This window comes from Rhineura floridana, chromosome 6 (assembly GCF_030035675.1).
Source record: "Rhineura floridana isolate rRhiFlo1 chromosome 6, rRhiFlo1.hap2, whole genome shotgun sequence".
In the NCBI taxonomy this organism is placed as follows: Eukaryota; Metazoa; Chordata; class Lepidosauria; order Squamata; family Rhineuridae; genus Rhineura; species Rhineura floridana.
The window spans coordinates 102,100,284-102,124,309 of NC_084485.1; the positions used below are offsets into that span (position 1 = coordinate 102,100,284).

At 40.1% G+C, this 24,026-nt stretch overlaps 2 protein-coding genes across 4 annotated transcripts in view; one reads left to right on the plus strand and one right to left on the minus strand.

Annotated features, from left to right (window-relative positions):
• Positions 1 to 8,771, minus strand: part of JAK1 (Janus kinase 1) — a 153,025-nt gene extending 144,254 nt beyond the window's left edge. The window contains exons 1-2 of the mRNA XM_061633325.1: positions 8,691 to 8,771; positions 8,320 to 8,426 (exon numbers count right to left, since the gene is read on the minus strand). The gene's annotated coding sequence lies outside the window, so the exon portion shown is untranslated. The remainder of the gene's footprint in view (positions 1 to 8,319; positions 8,427 to 8,690) is intronic.
• Positions 8,772 to 8,819: 48 nt separating this feature from the next.
• AK4 (adenylate kinase 4) overlaps positions 8,820 to 24,026 on the plus strand; it is a 50,288-nt gene continuing 35,081 nt past the window's right edge. The window contains exons 1-2 of one of the 3 annotated variants that reach the window (XM_061633338.1): positions 8,820 to 9,203; positions 10,031 to 10,185. In XM_061633338.1, the coding sequence (XP_061489322.1) occupies positions 10,041 to 10,185 (145 nt within the window). In that variant the 5' untranslated portion in view covers positions 8,820 to 9,203; positions 10,031 to 10,040. Of the gene's footprint in view, positions 9,204 to 9,280; positions 9,447 to 10,030; positions 10,186 to 24,026 lie in introns of those variants that run through there. The other 2 variants (XM_061633339.1, XM_061633340.1) reach the window with 2 other exon arrangements.

Genomic DNA, 24,026 nt, shown 5'->3' on the forward strand with positions numbered 1-24,026 from the left:
TCATCTACTAGTGAACCAGGCATGTGTGAAGCCAGCACTAACTTGGCATGAACTTTTATAGGTAGGCATCTCTTCCATAATCATGCCAAAGAACATAATGGCATACCTTGTTTGGACCCTTGACAATTCATACAATTTTACTGTAAACCCCTAAAGCAGGGACCTGTCCTCCTATATTCTGTAAAGCACCATGCACACTGATGGTGCTAGATGAACTAACAGATAAAAATCATTACCTAGCTTAATTTTAGCAATCCTGTGTGATTAACAGGACTCGGGGACTTAGTGTTGCTGGGTGCATGCTGTGGAATACTAGCATGGAATTTCCAGCACAGATTCAACAGGCATCCTTGCTGCCAACCTTCAGACATCTCTTGAAGACTTTAAGGGTAGAGACACACTTGCTATTCTGCTGCTTCCAGTGCACCTCCACCTCTCTTTTCTGAAAATGGGTGCCCACAACCCTAGTCAAACTCTGCCCCTTTTTACTGTAAAACCTGGTGGGATCAGCTTGAGCGTGTTTTTTAAAAAAATGCTTCAGAAAGATTTCACAACTGATCGGCAGATCAACCCATTGCCCTTCTAGGTGTGGCCAATAGAAACACTTTGTTGTAGGCAACTAGTGTGCTGACAAGGTAAGTAATCAGGCTATTCACTTGTTTAAACTTTTTACAAATGAGTCAGTCATTTTTGTGATAATTCTGTATTGTTTTGATGGTATTTTATGCTTTTTGAACTTTAACTTTTGTTGTACACTACCCTGATATTTTATATGAGGGATGATCAACAAATATTATAAATTTTAAAAATACGCTGATGCTAATAGCAGAATTCTACAGGGGTTTCAGAAATAGAACACTTACGAACATCCTCATATGCAGAACTAAAGGGGTCCTAATAACTAAAGGGTGGCCATCCCGATTTATCAGTTTCTTATCTCCTAATAAGCAATCTACTTTAATGTTGTGGTTAAGTTAATAGACAACAAAAAAGTGCTTCAAGAAAAGAGTAAGAAATTGCTTTAAGTTCTACCTGTAAAACATGGTAAATATAGGGGAAGGTGAAATCTAGGGGTACCATTAGATATTGGTACAGTTGTTAACAGTAATAATGAACAATAATATATAAAATATGTTTATATTATATAAAACAAAATACAAAACTTCAGGCAGCATAGATAAATAAAATGGCAAAACTTCAGGCAGCATACAGTATCAGTGTCTGTCAACAGCACTTTTAAAATGGAAACTTTCCATTAAAGCAGGGATGAGCAACCCCTGGTCCAATGGCCCAATGAAGCCCTTTAGGTTTCTATCCGGCCCTCAGGATTCTCTCCAAGCTGCATACCCTTCTCGCAAGGTCATACACTCCTTTTCCCAGGCCACACCCCTGATTGACCCTGCCCTCAAGGTTCTTGCTTGCCTGGAGGCCATAGAATGCAAACGTGTAGAGAAACTAGCCTACAGTACAAAGCTAAAATTCACATTAGTTACTCTGCCACTTTTGTCCAAGGCCCCATGCCCCCACGGACAGCCTCCAGAAGGTTGTCCAGAAGAAAATCCGGCCCTCAAGTGGAAAAAGCCCCCCCATTCCTGCATTAGTGAAAGACTGCCTTACCTGTTCCCAACTCCATGCAATCACAAAATTCTACCAGCATAACCCACAGGACACTCAGACCTCTCAGTATCTCACAGCATATATGATTTTTGCCAGGTTTGTTGTGCTGCAGAAATACACTGCTCAAGTGATAGGATGTTCAAAGCAGCCTTCACATTAACTTTCCTTTTTATGAGGCATCCTTTTGTAGAGAAAGTGCTGGAATCTCTCTCTGTGCATGTACATACATACATATATACACATAAAATATCATTTTAATATTCTCCCTTAAGCTTTGTGTATTTCCATAAATAAATCAACAAAATAAAGAACGTAAAATAAATAACGGGGGGAAACAGTTTTTGGGAATCAAACTGTCCTTGTAATAATAATGTTATTTATGCATGTATTTGTTGAAAGGCATTATGGGAGAACACTGTAGTGTCATGGGTTATCAGCCTTCACCAAATCTATTACTATTAGTAGATTTATATGTTGCTTGATACCCAAAGGTCCCTTAGCAACTTACACAATGTTAAAACAAAAGAAATAACACACTAGAAAACATAATAAACAAAACAATAACAATACCACCCCCACACAGCCACAGGAAAGTTTGTGTAAGTCGCTTGGGGACTCTCGGGTATCAAGCTACTACAATGACTACTAATAAGATTTAGTAAAGGCTGCTAACCTGTGACACTAGTGTTCTCCCATAATGCCTTTCAAAAAATACATACATAAATAACATAGTTATGACAAGGTCAGTTTGATTCCCTAAGCAGTAATGCAAAGTAAAACCCAAACAGTTTCAAAAAAAATCTTATAGAAAATCCTAAACAGGTTCTCAGCCCCAGTTCCTGTGGTTAACCTCAGGGAAAAAAACTAATGTTCATAGATTTTCTTTAAATATAGGCAGTTTTTTGAACATAATTTACATAAAGGAACAAGTGAAAATATCGTTTGGGATACAAGTAAGGCATTTATGAGGGGATATCTTATTAAATGTAACTCTGAATTAAAAAAAAAGAAACAACAGAAAATGCAATAAAGAAATAAAACAAAAAGAGGAAGAATTGAAAAAGAATCCAACTAAAGTTTCTATTGTAAATCAAATCAAAATGTTACAGAAGCAAGTATCAATGCTGACAGTTAGAGAAATTGAAAGAAAACTAAATTTTGCTAAACAAAGGACTTTTGAATTTGCAAATAAACCTGGGAAATGGTTAGCATATAAATTAAGAAAAGAACGTCAAAAAAATATCATTTTAAAGATACAAGAAGGAGATGAGACGTTGACAGATAATGTAAAAATTAAAAAGATTTTTCATCAATATTATTCAACATTGTACAAATGTCAGGAAATTCCATCTGAAAAAATAGAAGAGTATATATCTAAACAGAATTTGCCTAAAATTACAGACTTTCAGAGACAAGCTATTAATGGCCCTATTACGTTAAGAGAGATATCTGAAGCTATAAACAAAATTAAATTAGGAAAGGCACCAGGACCAGATGGGTTATCTGCAATGTATTATAAATGTTTGGAGGAAGAACTCTTACTACCTTTACAGTCTACAATGAATCTTATTCTGCAAGAGGGAAAGATACCGGATAGTTGGAAAAATGCTAATATAACATTAATACCTAAAGAGGAGCAAGATTTAACTAAAACAAAAAATTATCGACCAATATCTCTATTGAATAATGACTATAAAATTTTTACAATGATCTTGGCAGAAAGATTGAAAATAATATTGCAACAATTTATTCAGGAAGATCAATCAGGGTTTTTACCTAAAAGACAATTACGTGACAACATCAGGAATGTCTTGAATGTCTTGGAATATTTAGAACAACGAAATGATAAACGAGCAGCTTTGATTTTTTTAGATGCTGAAAAAGCATTTGATAATTTGAATTGGAAATTTATGTTTCAGGTTTTGGAGCAAATGGATTTTGGAGACAATTTTATAAAATGGATTAGATCGATTTATACATCTCAGAAGGCTCAGATAATTGTTAACGGAGATTTAACGGATTCATGTGAAATACAAAAGGGTACAAGACAGGGATGTCCTTTATCTCCTCTTTTATTTATTCTGGTCTTAGAAGTGCTGCTTAGAGATATAAGGCAAGATAAAAGAATTTCGGGATTAAAGATAAAAAAAGAAGAATATAAATTGAGAGCATTTGCTGATGATTTGATAATTGTACTAGAAAATCCTTTGGAAGGAATTAATGTATTGATGGACAAATTAAAAGAATTTGGACCGTTAGCAGGATTTAAGATCAACAATCAAAAACCAAAGATGTTGGTGAAAAATTTAACTTTAAGGGAACAGAAAGAGTTAATGGACAAGACAGATTTTACAATAGAGAAAAAGTTGAAATATTTAGGTATCATTATGACAAATAAAAAATCAAAGTTGTTTCATAATAATTATGAAAAATTATGGACAGAGATTAAGAAAGACTTGCTAAAATGGGATAAACTACAACTGTCATTAATGGGTAGAATATCTGTGATAAAAATGAATGTATTACCGAGAATGATGTTTTTGTTTCAAACAATACCTGTAATATCCTCTGATTTACCTTTTAAACAATGGCAAAAAGATATCTCTAAATTTGTATGGCAAGGAAAAAAACCAAGAGTCAAATTTAAATTACTACAAGATGCCAAAGAAAGAGGAGGACTGGGATTACCAAATCTGAGACTTTATTTTGCTGCCTGCTGTCTAGTCTGGATAAAGGAATGGATCTTATTGAGGAATAAAAGACTATTGGATTTGGAGGGCCATAATTTGAAGTGGGGATGGCATGGATATCTATGGTATGACAAAGTAAAAGTAAATGTAGACTTTAACAATCATTTTATAAGACGTCCTCTGTTGAAAATATGGAATAGATATAAACCAAGGTTTTTTTCGAAAATACCATTATGTGTCTCAAGTCAAGAAGCGTTTTATAGAAGAGAAATGGCTGGAAAAGAGAAATGGTTAACTTATCAAGAACTATTAGAAAATGTACATGGAGAATATACAATGAAAGAGAGAGAACAACTGACAAAGGAAGGATATAGTTTTCAATGGTTTGCCTATTTACAATTGTTAGAAAGATATAAAATGGACAAGAAAATGTATGGGTTTGAAATAAGTAAATCTGATTTTGAAATAGGACTGTGTACAAATGATGAAAATATAATTGCGAAAATGTATAAACTCTTATTGAAAATGGATATGGAGGAAGAACAAGTAAAAGAGTGTATGGTAAAGTGGGCAAAAAATTTTGGTTATAATATACAAATGGATCAATGGGAAAATATGTGGAAAAAAGGTTTGAAATTTACACTATGCTATAATCTTAAAGAAATTTTTTATAAAATGATGTACCGTTGGTACATGACTCCAGAAAAGTTGTCAAAAATGTATAGTAATGTTTCTAATGTTTGTTGGAAATGTAAACAACAAGAAGGATCATTTTATCATATGTGGTGGTTATGTAAAAAGGCAAAATTGTTTTGGGCACAGATAGGTAGGAAGATGCAAAAAATTCTAAAGATAAATATTCAGTCAAAACCAGAATTTTTTTTATTGGGTTTTATGGATAAGCAAATAGAAAAGAAATATGGAAGAATAATATTATATATGATTACGGCAGCAAGATTATTATATGCACAAAAGTGGAAAATGGAATCAACACCAACAATGGAAGAATGGCTATTGAAATTAATGGACTTAGTAGAAATGGATAAATTGACATGTTTACTTAGAGAAAAATCGACGGATACATTTCTTAAGGAATGGAAGCCTCTCTTGGACTTTTTGTTGAAAGATCAAAATAAAATGATGATACTGGGATTTGATGATTAATTAAGACAGCCTATGGAGAAAAGGGATTCTGTATGTATATATTAAGGGACAGGTTTGATGTATATTATATACTTATAGCTGATCTGTGACAAATCGGAAGTCAACTATTTTATTTTCATTTTTTGTTGTTGTATTGTTATGTTTTTTTGACTTTGTTTTGTTTGTTTTTGGAAAAATTTGAATAAAAATTATATAAAAAAAAGATTTTCTTTAAATATAGGCATAAGGGGAAACTGCTTCAAGATGAATAGGTGGTATATCACCTTAGACAAGGTTCAGCTACATGTTGGAAGTGTCAAAAACAATGAGCACATTTCTTTCATACATGCTGGAAACAAATGTATTGACAAAATTAAAGGGCAAATTGAAAAAAACATTTTAGGTATGAAATCACCTTCTACCTAGTGTTTTTCCTCCTAAATTATGAAGGATTGGTGAAACCAGAATATACAGAAAAAGTCTTTTATGTGTTGGCTGCTGTCAGATTATCATTCACAAAAATGTGGAGATTGACTAGTATACCATCTAATCCATGAAAGAATGGATAGAAAATCTTTTGGTACAATGGCCAAACAGAGATATGATAGTTTTGTGATTAGATTTAAGGGGGTAAAAAGGAAGCCACAATAGCTTTGCAGTAAGATGAAATAATAGTAAAAAAATTAAGGCTAATACTGGAACTAAAATTATCAATTTAGAAAGGCTTGAATTTAAGAATAGAAGTACTGTGTTTGAATTTAATATACAAAATGATATTTATTGTTTAAAAAGGAAGAAAATGAAGCAAAGTCACAACTGGTAAACTTATCTAGGTACCATTTTTTCTCTAGGTAGGTTGATATATATATATTTATATATATTTACAACGATAGATTATTCTTCATTCCACTCTTGTGCCATTTAGGGATTAATCCTATACTCCCTGGAAGAGTGGATGAGGGGCTGTAGGATGCCACTGAATTCCCTATCCATTGTTGGAGGCCCACAGTTGGAGAAGGAGGTCCAGAGTTGGAAGACTCCTTGTTGTAGCAGTGGAAATCTCTGCCACCCTCAATTTTATGGCGGCAGATGCAGAAAAAGGGTTATTAAGATGTAGTGAAGGAGCCTTAGATCTAAAGCTCTCTCCTTCCTCCCTTCCTCCAAAACATGCCCACAAATTGGTAAAAATCTATTCCAATCTTGGACCTGGCATACTTAATTTTCCCTGCCACATTGTGGTCAAAGAGAGATTGGTCACATACACCCCAAAGCAGGAAAAGAAGAGGGAACAAGATGCTGTCCGCCACTTCTTTGCTAGCCACTGTGAACTAAACAGGATTTAGGAATTAGTGGTTTCTCTGCAAAAGAATCTCCGTCTGATCTCCAAAGGATTGCTCTGCACACCTTCAGCATTTGATATCAACAGCAGTTTTACACCTAATGCAGGAATTTATTACACTTTCTAATAGTTAACTCAGCTAGTGAGTACTGACAGGATTGTGTTAAAATTGGGCCACTGAAAAAGCAAACTTGCTCACTCTGAACCAACCTAATGGAAAAAAAACAAAAACACAACAAAACAAACCCCAAGACAAACGGCCCAATGAGGACTGAGTATGCTCAGTAATAGTCACAGAATGTAGAATGAACTTTCACACACCCATACAGATGTAGTACTACAGCTAGGTTGTTGGTATTTTTCCATTATCAACTATCAATGCAATTTTAAACATGTTTACCGAGAAGCAAGTACCACTGAACCTAATGCAGCTTACTCCCTAGTAAGTGTAGTTACTAGGTGAACACCTCTGAATTCAGTGGGACTTACTTCTGAGTAGATAGGTACAGAATTACATTTTAAATGAAACAATATAATTAAATGCCTTGCAGACTGCATAGTTACGTTTCCCACATAAAATGAGCTTAAATTTCTTTCTTCAAGATAAGTAAATTATTATGAGCGACACTTAATATGGAATTTGTAGATGTTTGTGCAAACTGCTTAAATGTTTCTATTTACTCCGGCCTTTAATAATTTTGTTGATGCGGCATCTAAAATATTACCAGGGTTAAAACTTTTGATTTGCATTTCCCCCATTATTAGTGATTTCTAGTTTGTGGTACTCCAATGACTGTATAAAGATGCATCTAGGCAATACATTATATCTGCTCTTATATATCTAGCATAAGGGGGTGCTGTGTTCATACTTTTGATGTCATTTTAGGGGCAGTGCATCTATCATGGGAGGAGCGGGTTGCATGTATTTCCTGATTTGGGAGGTGAGGGCCCTGGTAAAGCAGGTGTAAAAATGACCGACAGAACTTCTCCAAGTTGGTAGATTATGGCTGCATCGGTGCTTGGGGTTTGTACTTTTCTTTAAGAAAGGACCCTGGTATATTGTGTGTATCAGACTGTACCCTGAGGTAGTGGAGAGAAAATGGAAATCATAGAGGTGTTCGCCCTCAGAAGGATACAGTCTTCTGGTTTCCAGCAGAAACTTTGAACGCTGAATAATATCTGTTAAATCAGTAGTGACATTTATGTAAAAAATGTTGCTGTAGAAAAGTAACGTTTCTATCCACCGAAGTAAAACAAAAATCTGTTTTAAGGATCTCTGGGCGACATCGTATTTTCGGGAAAGGGGGGAGAACTTCTAGAAATGTCTGAGTCCGCCTCTTAAACTATAGCTGTTCCTAAAAATCTCCACCTTGTTTTTTACGTGTACGGTCTCCTCCTTAAAGGCTACAAAACTATGAATTAGCGGTCTTGTTAGAAGTCTGTTTCTCAGATTGTTTTTAAAAAAATACCATGTAAACCACACGATGATAGGTTAGGAGCAAGTCTCAATCAGAAATCAAGGGAACTTACTTCCGGGTAAACACGATTCCTGCTGCAAATCTTTCGTCCCTACTCATTCTCATTTAGACGCCAGTAGAGGGACCCGCTTCCTTCAATTTTGTTTGCTGTTTTCCACCCTTAAAAAAATTAGCAAAGGAAAAAAATATCTCGGTATCTGTAGAACACATTTCCAGGTTTCAAATAGTTTTTAAAAAGGAAAAGTTGCTATGGTTTTCATACATCCATTACAACCCAAATGATTAACATGTAGACCACTCGCTGTCGATTAAGAACATTTCCAACGCTAACAGTTCCCTCCCAACACTTTGCAATATTATGAAACAGCGCCTACGTATCAAAATCCACATCTTAAAAATCACACATTGCCCAGCTGCACCTACATTCCAGCGTATTCATCTAGTCCTATGGCAGTAAGGTGGGTGGAGGAGGGTGGGACACAGTCTATTTTTATTGGGCTGCCGGGATACGTAGTCCAATTGAGATGCAGAATTCACAAAAAGGAGTGCGGCAAAATACAATTCAGGACTACGAATCCCAACATTCCGTACTTCCTGCGAAGGCAGAGCTTGCTTCACTGTTGTCTACAACTGGTATTTCTTTCCTCTAATGATGTGCTGTAGCTGTTGCTGCTGCTGCTTGCGCGAACGGGCTGAGTAATTGAAAACAGCAGTTTGCATTCGCAAAGAGTCTCGCTCTCTTCCCTTAAAGGCGCAGGCGGAGCTGTGAGACAGAAAACGGGAATTATTGTAATATTTTATTTTTCATTGGATGCAAGGATAGATAGATAGGATGTGAAACAATCAGTTGAACATTTTGAAAACGCCATTTTGCGGGCTTATTTTCTTTTTTTGTGTGTGTTCCCGCCCCATCTGTTATAACACTCCTAAGAAGTGGTGAGTTGACTTCTCTTATTTTTCCTTTCCACCCCCTCCCCAGCAGGGGTTGTCGTTTAAGTCTGGGCGTGTGTCACTCTTGTGAACAGTTTTTTCTACTAAGATAGAAGAATGGACCGTGTTGCATCTCTACCCTCCCCCTTCTCTGATCAGTCATTAAAAGTTTTCTGGGACTTTTCTAGGGATCTCTGTAAGCCTAATTAGTGTTTGCGGATATCTGGTTGCCTGGTACTTTGGTGAACGGTAGGTCTAAAATCTTACTCTGAACCGCCCAAAGGAAGTTATGTTTCTGATTTCCATGGAATCGGAGCTGAGTTCTGGCACTAAGAGGCATTTGGGGAGACTTGTCCCCGTGCGAAAGGAAATGTGCACGAGCATAGCTCTGCTTCAATCTTTTGCAGTATTTCATGCCTTCCTGTACTTTGCAGAGGCATTGAACTCGTTTTGCGAGGAAGGAATTCTAAAGTGGCATTGGCAAACCACCATTCAGTTCTTCGCTCCCCACCCACCGACCCTGTGTGCCCCAGTCGTGCCGAGAACATTCCTTCTTCGTCTCCAGAAGTGATGGGTGGGGAGGAATAGAGTTTTGCTAGCTCAACGTGATTAGAAATTATTGCTGTGGAACTTCCTCGGGGCTTCTGTGGGAACGATTTGAAATCTGGGCTGTCCTTTTTTTCCATACGGGGCTACGACGTGAAATAAGGGGCAGTCGGGAAAAGTGGGAGAGCATGCACGTCTCTGTTAAAGTGGAGTGTTACTGGGGGCGGCTGCTTGCTTTGCAGGTTTTACTGGACACAATGGTTTTAACAATATGCTTCTTTCCATAGATAGAACACAATGGCTTCCAAGTTTCTGCGAGCTGTCGTCTTGGGCCCCCCAGGCTCTGGCAAAGGAACAGTGTGCGAGAGGATTGCTAAGAGCTTTGGTCTCCAGCATCTTTCCAGTGGGCAGTTCTTAAGGGAGAACATCAGAGCAAACAATGGTAAGTGGGAGAGAGCAAAAGAGACCTCTTCTATTTGAGATCTAGTATGTGTTTCCTTGCATGCAAACGTACATCTGGAATGGAATAGATCAGTTGCAGCAGGTATCTTCCAGCTCTTTGAGCTTTGGGCAAAACGACTGCATATACAGTTCATCTAGGAAAGGAACAGATTGGCATGTTGTTTCGGTGGGGGTGGGAGTGTGTGTATCTGAACTTGCGTTCTTCAACCACCTTGCTGTGGAGTACTGACTTTGAGTTAGAGAGGACTACTCCATGGTTGAACATTGCAGCTTGATTTCCACACTCATATGGAGTCCTGCAAAAACTGCAATAGCAACACAGGGCAAAGTTAAGAATCAGTTGTGTGGGAGAGCAGCTTTTGCCCAGTATTGTGAGAGTTTATGGGGAAGCCCTGCCTTTAATCTAATTAAGCCTTAAATCCTATATCTATACTCACTCATACATATGCATAAAGTGTTAAGACTGAAAGTTTTCAACACCACTGTTTCATCCTCCCCTGCTGAAAATAATTGGAATTGATAATCAGTCCTATTATGTTAGTCATAAGGCAAGCCAAATGCAAAGCTTGTGGGGAGCTGTTATTTTAGGGACTGCTGTGCAATTAAAGCTATGTTAGGTTTCCACAATAGCACCCAATAGGGATAGTGACATGTGTTTCCAAAAATGTGCATGTTGCAATCAGCCTTGTTAGACAGCATTACACTCTTAAGCACTTAGGTTCCTAGTGGTTTGTAACTTAATGCATGTGCTGTCTTTCTGGTCCTGTGGTATAAGTGTCAGTCAGTATTGCACACTTTTGGCTTTCCTAGTCATAGGAATTCTTAGTTATCCTTTTCATTATCCATTGCTGCCATTTGATCAGTGATTATTTAAAAACATAGTGCAGATGATCCTTGTTAATAATGCATCTTGCCAAATGTCCTGATAAGTGGAAATATAATTTTGCACAGCTTTCTAAATGTGAAGTGTTCTCTTTAAACTGTAGGATTTAGAAAGCATGCCACACAGGGCAGAGTATAAGATCAGATGCTGGCACCACCCTTGTGCTGAAGCAATGGCAACCATCTGCATTTCTGCTTCTGACCTGGTGCAGGAATATATTATAAAATTCTCTCTTTTCTTTCACTCTGCTGAAATGTCATTTTTCAGTGGAATCCAGAATTAATAATTGTGCTCAAATGTCAACTATCAACTTTGTTTGGGCTTATGTATTATATTTATTATTTACCTGTATTGTGCAGAGGAATGGCGTGTGAGTAAACATGTAAATATCTGCCAGCTGTTAATTTGTATGGCATATTATGAAGATGGCATAAAGAACTTACAGAAAATATAGTTTACTGCTGTCCTGTAAGATCCTTGCCCTGGATTGCTTTCTCATTATGTTTCATAGAATATAATGTGCAGTGGAATTTCAACTTCTGTATACTGTATATCTGGGCGGTGTAGGGAGTTGAATCCTGTGGATTTTCTAAGAATGTGTTGGGGCGATCAAGAGAGGAGGTAAAGCATGTGTCCTGTGGGTGTGCAATTGCATGACTTTCTGGAAAATTGTGGACAGATGCATGCAATCCACACATTGTGCTACACTAACTGTGCACATCTGCTTAAACTGGAGAAAGAATAAGTAATTATTCGCAATTGGGGTAAACGTTTCCCCATATTCCCCCTTTTTTGTTGGACAAAAATGAGCTCTCTCATTTAATATGCCCATTAAAACGAGTGGCACACCTGCTTGCTTAGCTTTGGCTGGATCATACCACAGATCTTGCTGTATCAAAGAAGTATGTCATTATATAACCTGATGCTAAAACAATCCTTGGGAACAAGTTGCATTGATATCAGAGTAAATGGGCTTAGGCTTATAGCCTTCATATTGGATCTGAATAAGCAATTTTGACAGGCTTGCTAATCATAGTTGCACCTGGTATGTGCTCTATTTAATGTGCTGAGTTCCCATTTATTTCAATGGGACTTAGTATATCTTACTGTGTATGGGGCATTTCAGCTAGCAGAGTTTTTGTGGTATAGGTGGCTTGAAGCCCATTGGACTGAAGAAATTAGTTCAACATATCTCTCAGCTGCTTCTTTAAGCCTTGTAGTCTTACATTTGTTAAATGCTGAAAATATTTTGTCCTCTTATACATAAATTGCTATATGGCTGAAAAGCAAAAGGGAAAATCATGAAGCTGCTTTTCTTTATATTCATTGTTTCTTGCAAGAAATAAACAGTAGCAAGCTGATATCTTTTCTTATTTTTTATGTTAAGAAGAAATAGTTCTCTTAAATTTAGTGTAACTTTATTTTACTGTTTTACTTTAGTGATGAATATATGGGTAGAATCCAGTGCTGCTGTTTCCCTTGTGAAATGACTTTTGATCCAGTGGACACTTGCACAAATGTAAGAGCGGGCAGGGCTGTAACTCAGCAGCAGGGCATCTGCTTTGCATGTAGAAGGTCCCTGGTTCAGTCCTTGCCAACTTCAAGTAGAGCTGGGAGAGGCCCTGTCTGAAATCCTGGAGAGTTGCCACCACTTAGTATCAGCACTACTGAGCTAGGCGGACCAATGGTCTGACTCAGTATAAGACAACATCCTTTGTCCCTGTCCCCATGCCCCCAGTTAAGAGGTGGGGAGGAGATCTTATCTAATTCATCTTGCATCCCCAGCATTCTGTTCCATAGGTTTGGGAAACTGTTCAGAACAATGTGCAAGGTGACATGGGAGCCTGGAGGGGAAAGGCAAATTTGAGAAAATTGGCTCCCCTCCTCTTACATTAATGTTACTGGCAAGGCTCATGCTGTTTATACAGAGGCATTATGGATATACAGTGAACCAAGAGTGGCATCCTCCCTGCCGCACATTGTTATTGCAGATGAACCAAAAGAGACGCAACTAGCTATTCTACTGATCAAATTGTACCACTGCATTCCAACCACAATTTCCAGTTTATACAGGAATATATCTAGTGTCTCATATTGAAGTGAATTGTTTATTTACTTTAGGAAGCAATATATACATGCCTTATAATTATAACAAGACAAAGGTTTGCAGGAAAAAAAGATGTACTGTCTAGCTCAGGGATGGGAAGCGTGTGGCCGTCCAGATGTTGTTACCTACAACTTCCATCATCCTTGCCCATTGGACATGCAAGCTGGAGCTGATGGGAGTTCAGGAACATCTTGGAGGACCACAGGTTCCCCACTGCTGGCCTGGATCAGTGTGCTATGACACCACTGTGAGAGAAAAAAAATGCACATTTGAAACTTTGAATCTTTGGTCATTCACTAATTGCAGTATGAAGTCTGATCCACCCTCATTCAATAATGGCAATAGTTTAAGGTCTGATGTGCCCTATCATTCAGCAGCAAGGAAGAACTTACATGATTTCATTTACTGATTATGACCCTTTGTGAGGGAAGCCCAAAGAGGCGATCAACAAACAATAAACAACTCAATGGGCACAACATAGCAGAATAATAAATGTGACAAAGCATAGCATATATAAAATAAGGCCACATTTATGTCAAAAAAATAATATATCAAATGTATAAGAAATATATGCCTACCCCTTGTCTCCATATTTAGCTTCATTTGTACAATGATGTGTGACTTGTTCTGAACCATGAACCATAGTTTCATGGTTCAGATTAAATGGTAAACTATAGTTTGTGGAAAACTTCCTGACTTGTGTGCTCAATTGCATGAAGAGGCTGTATGTGTAGACCTAAGACTTTTTTCATATTTTAACTTACTAATTGGTTTAATAAGTGTAACTTATTATTCCAGAGGGTGGGAGCCACTACCAAGAACGCCCTCTCTCTGGTCCTCACCTGCCGAGCTGTTTTGGCCGGTGGGACCAAGTGGAGATCCTGCGTGGCTGATCTTGTGAGGTGGCTTAATTGGTGATACTGGAGGCGGTCCTTTAGATAAACCGGGCCGAAACCGTATAGGGTTTTAAAGGTCAATACCAACACCTTGAATTGGGCCCGGTATGTTGTGACACTTATATATTATGACTTTGTACATCGCTCAGAGTGGCTCGGTTTCCAGCCAGATGGGCGATAAATAAATCGCAGAAATAAATAAATAAAATTAAGCCAAACTTTGATTGTCTGAATATGGCCATTGTACATTCATGATAGATAGGAGGTCATGCTCTGCAGGACTTTGTTAGTGAATATTGGCTATCGACTGCAGATAATGTCAGTGGATTCCAGACCACCATCTTGCTGACAGAATCTTACAGAGTGGGTAAAATATTTTTGAGTTTCACTACAACACCTTGGATCCTTCTGCAACTACCTCAGGAATAGTGTGGCCTGCAACTTCATACATGTAGTGCATTTATAATCCTACTGTATTTTAAATGTTGAGAGTATTTCAGCATAGAAAATCCTCCCTGTAGAGGACTGTAATTTGCCATCTCTTCCAGCCTGTTTTCTGGGGGAGCTGCCTGGATAAAGGTGACAGGGAGTCATGCTGTGGCACTGATAACAAAGTGGAGAAGTAGTCGCTCATCATCTGGTTAGCTGTGAAAGGTTAAGAACCATGTTTTAGTTGTGTGATTTGGAGGCTGCAGGTGACCACGTCTGCATAGCTATTACAAGTGATACACTACAAACATCTAAGCAGCTATTGTATGTGGCTTTGTCCTCTGAATTCATCCTCGGGATTTCATTGAAACCATGACTTCTTGGGAACTGCACCTTAGTAATATAGGGCCCACCCATGTAGCCGGTCATGCTCTTGACCTTGTGTTTGTCTCGGGAGGGGAGGGTAGTGCTCTGAAAATGGGGGCTGTTTCTTCTAACCCCGTGTCATGGTCAGACCACTATCTGGTAAATATAGGCCTCTCAATGCCACTCACCCTCCGCAGGGGTCGAGGACCTATTAAGATGGTCCGCCCCAGACGCCTGATGGAATCTAAGGGATTCCTGAACGCGCTGGGAGATGTGGAGCTGTCGGAAGGTCACTCGGTTGAAACCCTGGTAGTGGATTGGAATAGGGAGATTACCAGGGCGGTAGACCAAGTGGCTCTGAAACGTCCTCTCCCCCTGAATAGAACTCAGACAGCACCTTGGTACACACCTCGGTTGCGAGGTCTGAGACAGGAGGCGAGACGACTAGAGCGCCGGTGGCGGAAGTCTCGCACTGAAGACAATCGGACACTGGTTAGAGTAGCAATAGCGGCCTACCATGTGGCAACAAAGGCAGCAAAGAGGGATTTCTTTGCTGTCTCTATTGCGTCGGCAGAATGTTGTCCCAGGAGGTTGTTCCAAGTGGTCCGAAGCCTGGTCGGTCCAGTTGCGCAGGAACCCATGGAACATTCTAAAGCCTCCTGTGACATATTTGCTAAGCACTTTGCCGATAAAATCGAGCGTCTGAAGTGCACGATTCCGCACGCCATGGGTACAAGAAGTGGGCCAGAATCGGCCAGTTGCATTCCGGTCCGATGGGAGCGGTTTCAGCCTCTTCTCGCTGAGGAAGTGGACAAGGTGTTCTCTACTGTGAAGCCAACCGCTTGTCTGCTCGATCCTTGCCCCTCGTGGCTCATTGTGAGCTGCAAGGAGAAACTGGGCGAAGGGATCAAGGCAGTGGTAAATGCATCCTTGGAAGAGGGTGCAATGCCATCAGCCCTCAAGGAGGCAGTGATAAGGCCCATCTTGAAAAAGCCCTCCTTGGATCCCCAAGAGTTGAAGAACTTTCGCCCAGTTTCTAATTTACCATTCTTAGGCAAGGTGATAGAGCGAGTGGTGGCTAAACAACTACAGACGCATTTGGATGAAGCAGATTTTTTAGATCCATTCCAATCGGGCTTCAGGACTGGACATGGAACTGAAACAGCCTTGGTCGCCCTGGTAGATGATATGAGGAGGGCATTGGATAGGGGAGAATATACCTTCTTCGTCCTCCTGGATCTCTCAGCGGCTTTTGATACCGTTGACCACGGTATCTTGTTAAACCGCCTACAGGGATTGGGGATGGGGGGCACTGTTTTACGGTGGTTCCATTCCTATCTCTCAGGCAGGTACCAACGGGTAGCATTGGGGGATGAGGTTTCAGACCCTTGGCCTCTTACTTGTGGAGTGCCACAGGGTTCTATCTTATCCCCCATGCTGTTTAACATCTATGTGAAGCCGCTGGGGGCCATCATCAGGAGTTTTGGGCTGCAGTGTCACCAATATGCGGATGACACTCAGCTCTATCTCTCATTTAAGTCCTCACCAGAGTTGGGTGTGGAGACCATGTCCAAGTGCCTGGAGTCTGTTAGTGGATGGATGGGCGAGAACAGGCTGAAGCTAAATCCCGATAAGACCGAGGTGTTACTCGTGGGTGATAAGAGAAGGTTGGGAGACATCGACTTGGTGTTTAACAGGGTGAGATTACCCCTGAAGGACCAGGTCTGCAGCCTAGGGGTCATTCTTGACTCCCAGCTGTCCATGGAGGCTCAAGTTTCGGCAGTGAGCTGGGCAGCTTGGTATCAACTACATCTGATACAGAGGCTGCGACCCTACCTTCCTGTACAGCTACTCCCACGAGTGATACATGCCCTGGTCTCCTCTCGCTTAGACTATTGTAATGCGCTCTACGTGGGGTTACCCTTGAAGACGGTCCGGAAACTCCAGCTGGTACAGAATGCGGCGGCACGCTTGATTACGCATAGCCGTCGCCGGGAACATATCACCCCGGTGTTGATAGATCTTCACTGGCTACCAGTGGTTTACCGGGCCCAATTCAAGGTGTTGGTATTGACCTTTAAAACCCTATACGGTTTCGGCCCGGTTTATCTAAAGGACCGCCTCCAGTATCACCAATTAAGCCGCCTCACAAGATCAGCCACGCAGGATCTCCTCTCGGTCCCACCGGCCAAAACAGCTCGGCTGGTGAGGACCAGAGAGAGGGCGTTCTCGGTAGTGGCTCCCACCCTCTGGAATTCTCTCCCCTACGATCTTCGACATGCCTCCTCCCTGATGAGTTTTCGCCGAGCCAGGTCTACAGGAATAGCCAGGTCTACAGGAACTTCGAGCTAGATTAGTTTGTAATGTATTAACTGATGTTTTTGATGTTAGTTTTAATTGATGAATGTGGTTGTATTTTATTGTATTGTGTATTGTATTTTATTGTATTGTGTATTGTATTTTATTATCCTGCTGTAAGTCGCCTAGAGTGTCTGTTAATTCGGACAGATAGGCGACTAACAAATAAAATTTTATTTATTATTATTATCCTAAATTAGTTACTGTCATTGCTTTGATGAGCATATACACAGTGCTTAAAGTTGATACATAAGGAGAATGGGTTATGATAATAAACTGGCACCATAGTTTAATTTATAGACTGGGATCCTTTAGGTGTCCTGTTTACTGAGCATTCATCTTGATTTGCTTGTACAAAGCTTACACGAAGGTTAGATTCTATCTAGTCTTTATTGAACATTCGTTCTGATTTGTTTGTGGGGCGGTTATATTGCTAATGAGCATTCATCCTGTATTTGCTTGTGGGGTGCTTATGTCTTCTATTATTCATTCATTCATTCCACATTTTTAAGGCATTTCCCTATCGCTTTCCTAACTGCAAAAAGTCCATTTCTTACTTGAAGTGGATTTGTTGCACAAGGTTAGGGATCGCCAACCTGTCACCCATGGCACCAGCAAAGCCCTTCAGTGGTGCCCCCAGCAGGTAGCCAGAATCTGAGCTTTAATTTTTTTTTTAAAAAAGTAAGCTTCTAGCTACCCTTGAAAGAAAGTTATGGAACAAAACATGGAGGTACCCTTGTAAGCAATTTCTGTGAAATGAGCTAGCCTTGCTGCTCCTGCCCATCAACGTTAGCCAACGAGTGAAGTCAGTGCTGTGACTGATAAGTGAGTTGTTTGGACATCAGGCAGTAGCAACCCCTGGGGTCCTAAAGTGCTACTGTTTTCCCCTCCCTCTTAATATAGTTTTCCTGTTTCCATCTTTTTCCCTAGTCCTTGGAATCTCCATAATTTGCCTTTTTTTCCTTGCAATCAGAATGTTCCTATACTGGGTTCACTTGAGATCAGGTAGTGCCTAGAAATTATTTTCTCCAAATACTACCATACAGTATGTGGGTGAAAGTTACATAATCCCCCTGCTGCAAAAGGCAAATGTGAAAACTTTGCAAAGAGGCTTAGGCATGTCTCCTGCATTGCAGGAACTAAAGTCCAGTGAATTAAGAATTCACTGTATAGTTAACTTATAGTATAATGGTATATATGTTTACTCAGAAGTAAGTTGATTTGCGTTTAATGGTCCTTACATCCAGGTAAATGGGTACAGGAGAGCAGCCTAGGCTTTGGTGTAGGGTTGGCATGGGGGGGAACAGGGTTCTTATGCCTTCATCAGCTGCATGGCTGGCAGATATTCAACAGGTCAAGCTTTTTCTAGTATGGAAATACAATGACTACTCTCTAAATTTTTGTTATGCTATGCCTCCCATGGCAGTCATTTTGTGACTGGTACCCCCAGCACCCTCTCAAATTTTGAAATGTGCCCTCTGGTCCAAAAAGGTTGACGACTCCTGCGCTAGGGTGATGGAGCACCTAAAGTGAATTAAACTGCACAAATAATTTCCTGGTAAGTGCTTGAAGCCCTCCTAGTTTGAGGCATCCACCATCCTGTTTGAAGAGTATCTGTGGCATGTTCATATTGAGTTGCAGGGTTTTTCTTATTTTTTAAATGAATGTTGAAATGTTTCTGGTGAAGTTTTGAATGGAATTTTTTGTGGCTGAAAGATTGGCTTTTGCGCCCTTGCTTAACATTAAGGGATAGAATGCTACTAGTGTAACAGGTGTGGGGGGGTCATAGATTTATGGTCACTTTCTTACCAAGTTTGAATGTGCGTTTGTCTCTTTGCATGGACACAGTATCAGTGTTGCTCCATTACTGTGTCCTCCTTTGCTAGTTGGGTAAACATTGGAAAACGCTGTAATTCAGTATTTTAACTGAAAGAGAAGTGTTGTTCACATTCGCGAGAGATTCAGTGTCCAACAGGAGAACTTGGGTTGTTAACAGTTCTATGCTCTTTTGGAGTAGAAAGTGACAGCTATTTTTACAGGACATTAGTCTAAATACCTTGAAACTGGGATAGGAAAGAAAATGCTTAAAGTTGTAGGACAAAGTATTATGCCACAAGGATAATCCTTCCTTGGCTAAAGGCCAATGACCTAGAAAAAGATTTTGGTTTGCTTCTTAATGAAAAGACTTGATTATACAGTTGCATCTGACTGTGTTTTGTTTATTTGTTCTGAGTGGTCCTCTCTCAGGCAAAAACATTGTGCAAGGCCAGATTTTGATTTATTTTATTTATTATTTGATTTATATCCCACCCTTCCTCCAACTAGGAGCCCAGGCAAACAAAAGTACTAAAAACACTTTAAAACATCATAAAAACAGACTTTAAAATATATTAAAAGAAAACTTTTTAAAAAACATTTTAAAAAACTTGGCTGTTAGGATTTGCATAATTACATCTCTTTTTCAGTATTGGATGAGAGCAGTATTGTGAAACAAAGTAGCCACTCTCCAGTCTTGGTAAAGCGGCTAAGCACTTAACTTGTTCAACTAACATCCATGTTCCTATTCCCAACTAGACAGACAGGCGAGAGACATCCTTGACTTCAGACTATGATGGGCTTGCTAAAGCCATGTTTCTTGCTGATAGCAAAGCCTACCTAAGTAAAACCTACCTACCAAAAGCTAGCTGAATTAGGAATTACCATGTACTACCCATGTAACAGAATACATAATAATTTCATTCTTTACTTACCAAACCTATTATGTATTCTAGTACATAAGTAGTACATGGGTAATCAAGTGAATCACATAGAGAAATTTTATACAACCAAACGGCACAGTCCATATACTATAGGGCAATGGTTCCCAAACTTACCCCCCATGGACCACAATTGCCGAGTGTCTTGGCAGACCACTTAATAATTTTTCTGCTTGTTGTAGCGATTGTAATTCCATAGAACGCAAATGGTAATACAATAAAATATAATATAGAAAATAACAAAGCAATAAAAATACAATTATAAATCAATATGAACACTGAATGTGATGGATATACTCTCTACCATCTTTACCCACAAATGTTGCAGACCTCCTGAGTGAAGCTTATGGAGCACAGTTAGGGAACCCATGCTGTAGGATTTACAATGATCATTTCCCCCTTTTAATGCTTTTAAAGCTCCAGCACCCCATTCCCTCTGTTGTTCACACGAATTTAGAGGGAACGCTAGTATCAGAACGGAGAGTCCATTGGTCCACTTCTGTGCAGTCCTCCATCTCTAGCCTTCTGACTTCTAATCTTCCTCTCTCCATTAATAGTGCTTTGGCAGACCCAGCACTAGATGCACTGGAGCTGTACCAGTCTATCGCATCCTTTTTCAGACCCATGCTGACCCAGGGTAGACAAGCTGTGGCTTTGTGGCGTTCAAGATCTACTTGGTTTGATCTTGAATGCAAAAGCTTCAGGAAACAGCTTGCAAATTATGCACGACGCGCGATCAGAGACCCTGATAACTTTGCGCGAGCTCATCTAGTGGCACTGCACGCTTCTTATAAGCTTTTGCTAAAAAAGAAAAAAGCACAGTACGCTGTATCTCAATGGCAGCAACTAGCACAGGCGGCCATAGGGAAAAACGAGCGCTTGCTCTGGGAAATAGTGGCCAGGGGGATGCGAACGTCAAGACCCCTCAGTCCTAATTTGATCTCGGCTGATCTTTGGCATGCCCATTTTACCAAACTTTATGCGCCCCCAAATGAAGCCACTATAATTCCCTGCTGCTCTTTGGAGCCCTTTTTACCTGCCTGGCCTCCAGTAACTGTAGAGCAGGTTAAAATACTTATATCCACTCTGCGGGACAGCAAGGCACCTGGGGAAGATATGCTGCCTCCCGAACTTTTTAAAAACTTTCCTGCTTGGTGGGCCCCCATTCTAGCCCGGCTGTTCACACAATTGAACAACACTGGCATTTTCCCAGAGGGCTGGAAACAGAGTGTCGTTGTCCCTATATACAAGAAAGGGAACAGGCAGGACCTGAATAACTACCGCCCCCATCACTCTCCTTGACATCACCGCCAAACTATATGCTAAATTTCTCCTAGTGAAATTGGAAGAGAGGGAGACAGCCAATAATGTCATCTTTCCTGAACAAGCGGGTTTCCGCAAAGGACAAAGCACGATTGACCATTGCCTAACTCTTTACACTATTGCAAGGCAATGTGTGCTAGGCCCCACGAAACACCTCTACGCTGCATTTATAGATTTGGCAGCGGCATTTGATTCCATCGACAGATCAATGCTGTGGTCTAAGTTAGCTAGCACAAACATCGACAAACGACTTCTATTCTTTATTAGGGAATTGTACACAGATAATAAAGCAAGAGTGAGGGTGGGTTACTCGGGTTCGCTTTCAGATCCCATCGCCTCAAATAGGGGAGTAAAACAAGGATGCTTGTTAGCCCCTTTACTTTTTAATTTTTATCTTAATGATATAGTCACTGAGCTGACGGGGCCAGAATTTCTCCCCCCAGCAGTTGGGAACAGGAAGGTTTCGGTCCTCCTGTACGCAGATGACATGATCCTGCTTTCTATTACACGCATGGGGTTAAAGAGACTACTTTCAAAATGCAGTGCCTTTTGCTTAAAGGAAAAATTACAGATAAACCATGCCAAAACTAAAGTCATGGTTTTCGGTAAAAGGCACAGAAATTTTACTTGGTCTATGGATGGCCAACGAATTGAGCAATGCCGCTCCTTTAAATACCTAGGCATAATTTTCCAGGATAATCTTGCATGGAAAAAACATATTGACCACACCAAAGTTACTGCTCTTAGAACATGCGGTGCCATCCTGAGCTTTTACAGGTCCACAGGTGGTAATCTCATCCCCCCAGCACTGAAAATTTATAACAGCAAAGTTTTACCGCAGATCTTGTACGACGCCCCGGTTTGGGGCCTGGAGGGTCCCCTTCTACGCAGTCTTGAGGTGGTCCAGAACAGCTTTTTAAAAAAACTTTTGCGTTTGCCCATAGGCATGCCGGCGGCATTGTTGCGAGCTGAGACGGGCACTTCTCCTGTCAGTGCTCATATCCATTGCGCATTGCTTAGTTTTTGGGAGTTAATCCAAAACTCTCAGTCTAAGCTCATTTTGAAATTATGCGTCGAGCGGGCCTCCAGAGACAAATTCTGGGGTGGAAAAATCCTTGGTATATACCATTTGTACCACATTTCACCTCCGGCCTCTGGTATCCATGATAGAACAAGGCTGAAAGAGGCAATTTTTTCCCACTGTCACTGGTTAGATAGGCTAGCAATCAATAACTCCAAACCCTTTAGATGGTTTGGGGCTATAAAAAAGGACCACCGAAGGGCAAACTATCTGGCCCATTCCATGTCACCAATGCTTAGACAAGCTTTCACGGCACTCCGGTTCCAGTCAATGCCGAATGCTGTACTGGAGGGCCCTTATAACCAGACCCCATGGAGCCAGCAATTTTGCATTTGTGGGACCAAGGCAGTTGAGGACCTCCCGCATTACTTATTAGAATGCCCCCTTTATGCACATCCGAGGTCCAAAATTCTGGGTGAATTTCTAATACGGGGGAGGTCTGTGCAGGATATCTTCATCTTCCTTTTAGCAGACAAAGATTCTGCGGTCACACACAGGGTCGCTCTCTTTGCCTGTGCTGCACATAAGATCCGTGCAGCACAGCTGGCTCAATTGTCGAGTAATTCATAGGGGATAAGTTTTGCCCTGTACACCTCTTGAAATTTACCAAAGAATGTTTTAACTGTAGTTTTATATAATGATCAGCGATTCTGTATGTTGCAATGGCCTATGGCTAGGCAATAAAACTGACTGACTGGATTTATAGTGTTATCTGCTCCTATGCCCACTTCTCCCACCTTCTTGATTTGTCTGAGGCTCTCCCACATCCTAATTTGTCCCATAATTCATGGTGGGAAAGGGGCCACAAACCAGACTGATGCTGCCACAGTTTTCATCTCCTTGAGACTACTTCATCAAAGTCTTTTTTTCTTACTATCCTGGAACAGATCTATGGGTTTATAAACTTGTGTATGGATTTTCCATAAGTCAAAATCCTCTTATTACTTACTAAGATCAAATTGTTTCACTTGAATTACAGGTGATAAATCAGGACTTAATTTTATCTTGTATCTATGTCTTCAGAACTTGTTTCAGGGATTACTACTGTATTTAATAGCTTTCTGTAATCCTTTTCAATGAGCCAAGGTTGTAAGCATATAGTGCTGCTCTGCATCATGTCATAGAGATATGAAACATACTTATGAAACAACATAGATATGAAACAAATGACCAAACAACGCTTGCTGTGTAGGCTTCTAGGCATATGTGTATATTCTAAGAGAGTTCCCTTCTTTTTTACTTGCTCTTTTGCAATGCTACTAAACTTACACTTGATTTCTTTCCAGCCCATATACATTTTTCATCATCTGCCATGCTTTCAAGTCTCTCTCACTATAAACAGCAATAGTTAATTAAACAAGAAACATAATCCAAGCATGAAATCCTTGTTAATCATGGAGATCTTTCAAAACCCAAACAATTGTAACTTAAGCCAACTGTAGGTTTTATAACAGTAATTCACCTGATGTAACAAACGGAGATTCTCTATAAAACCAATCCTACTGTATTTTATTGCCTTTCCATCTGCTTTGTTGTTTGCAATTTTATCCCTAAACTTGGATGAACCTTTGTTAGCTCTAACTTGAGAGAGCGAGCGAGCGAGAGCGAGCGAGCGAGAGCTG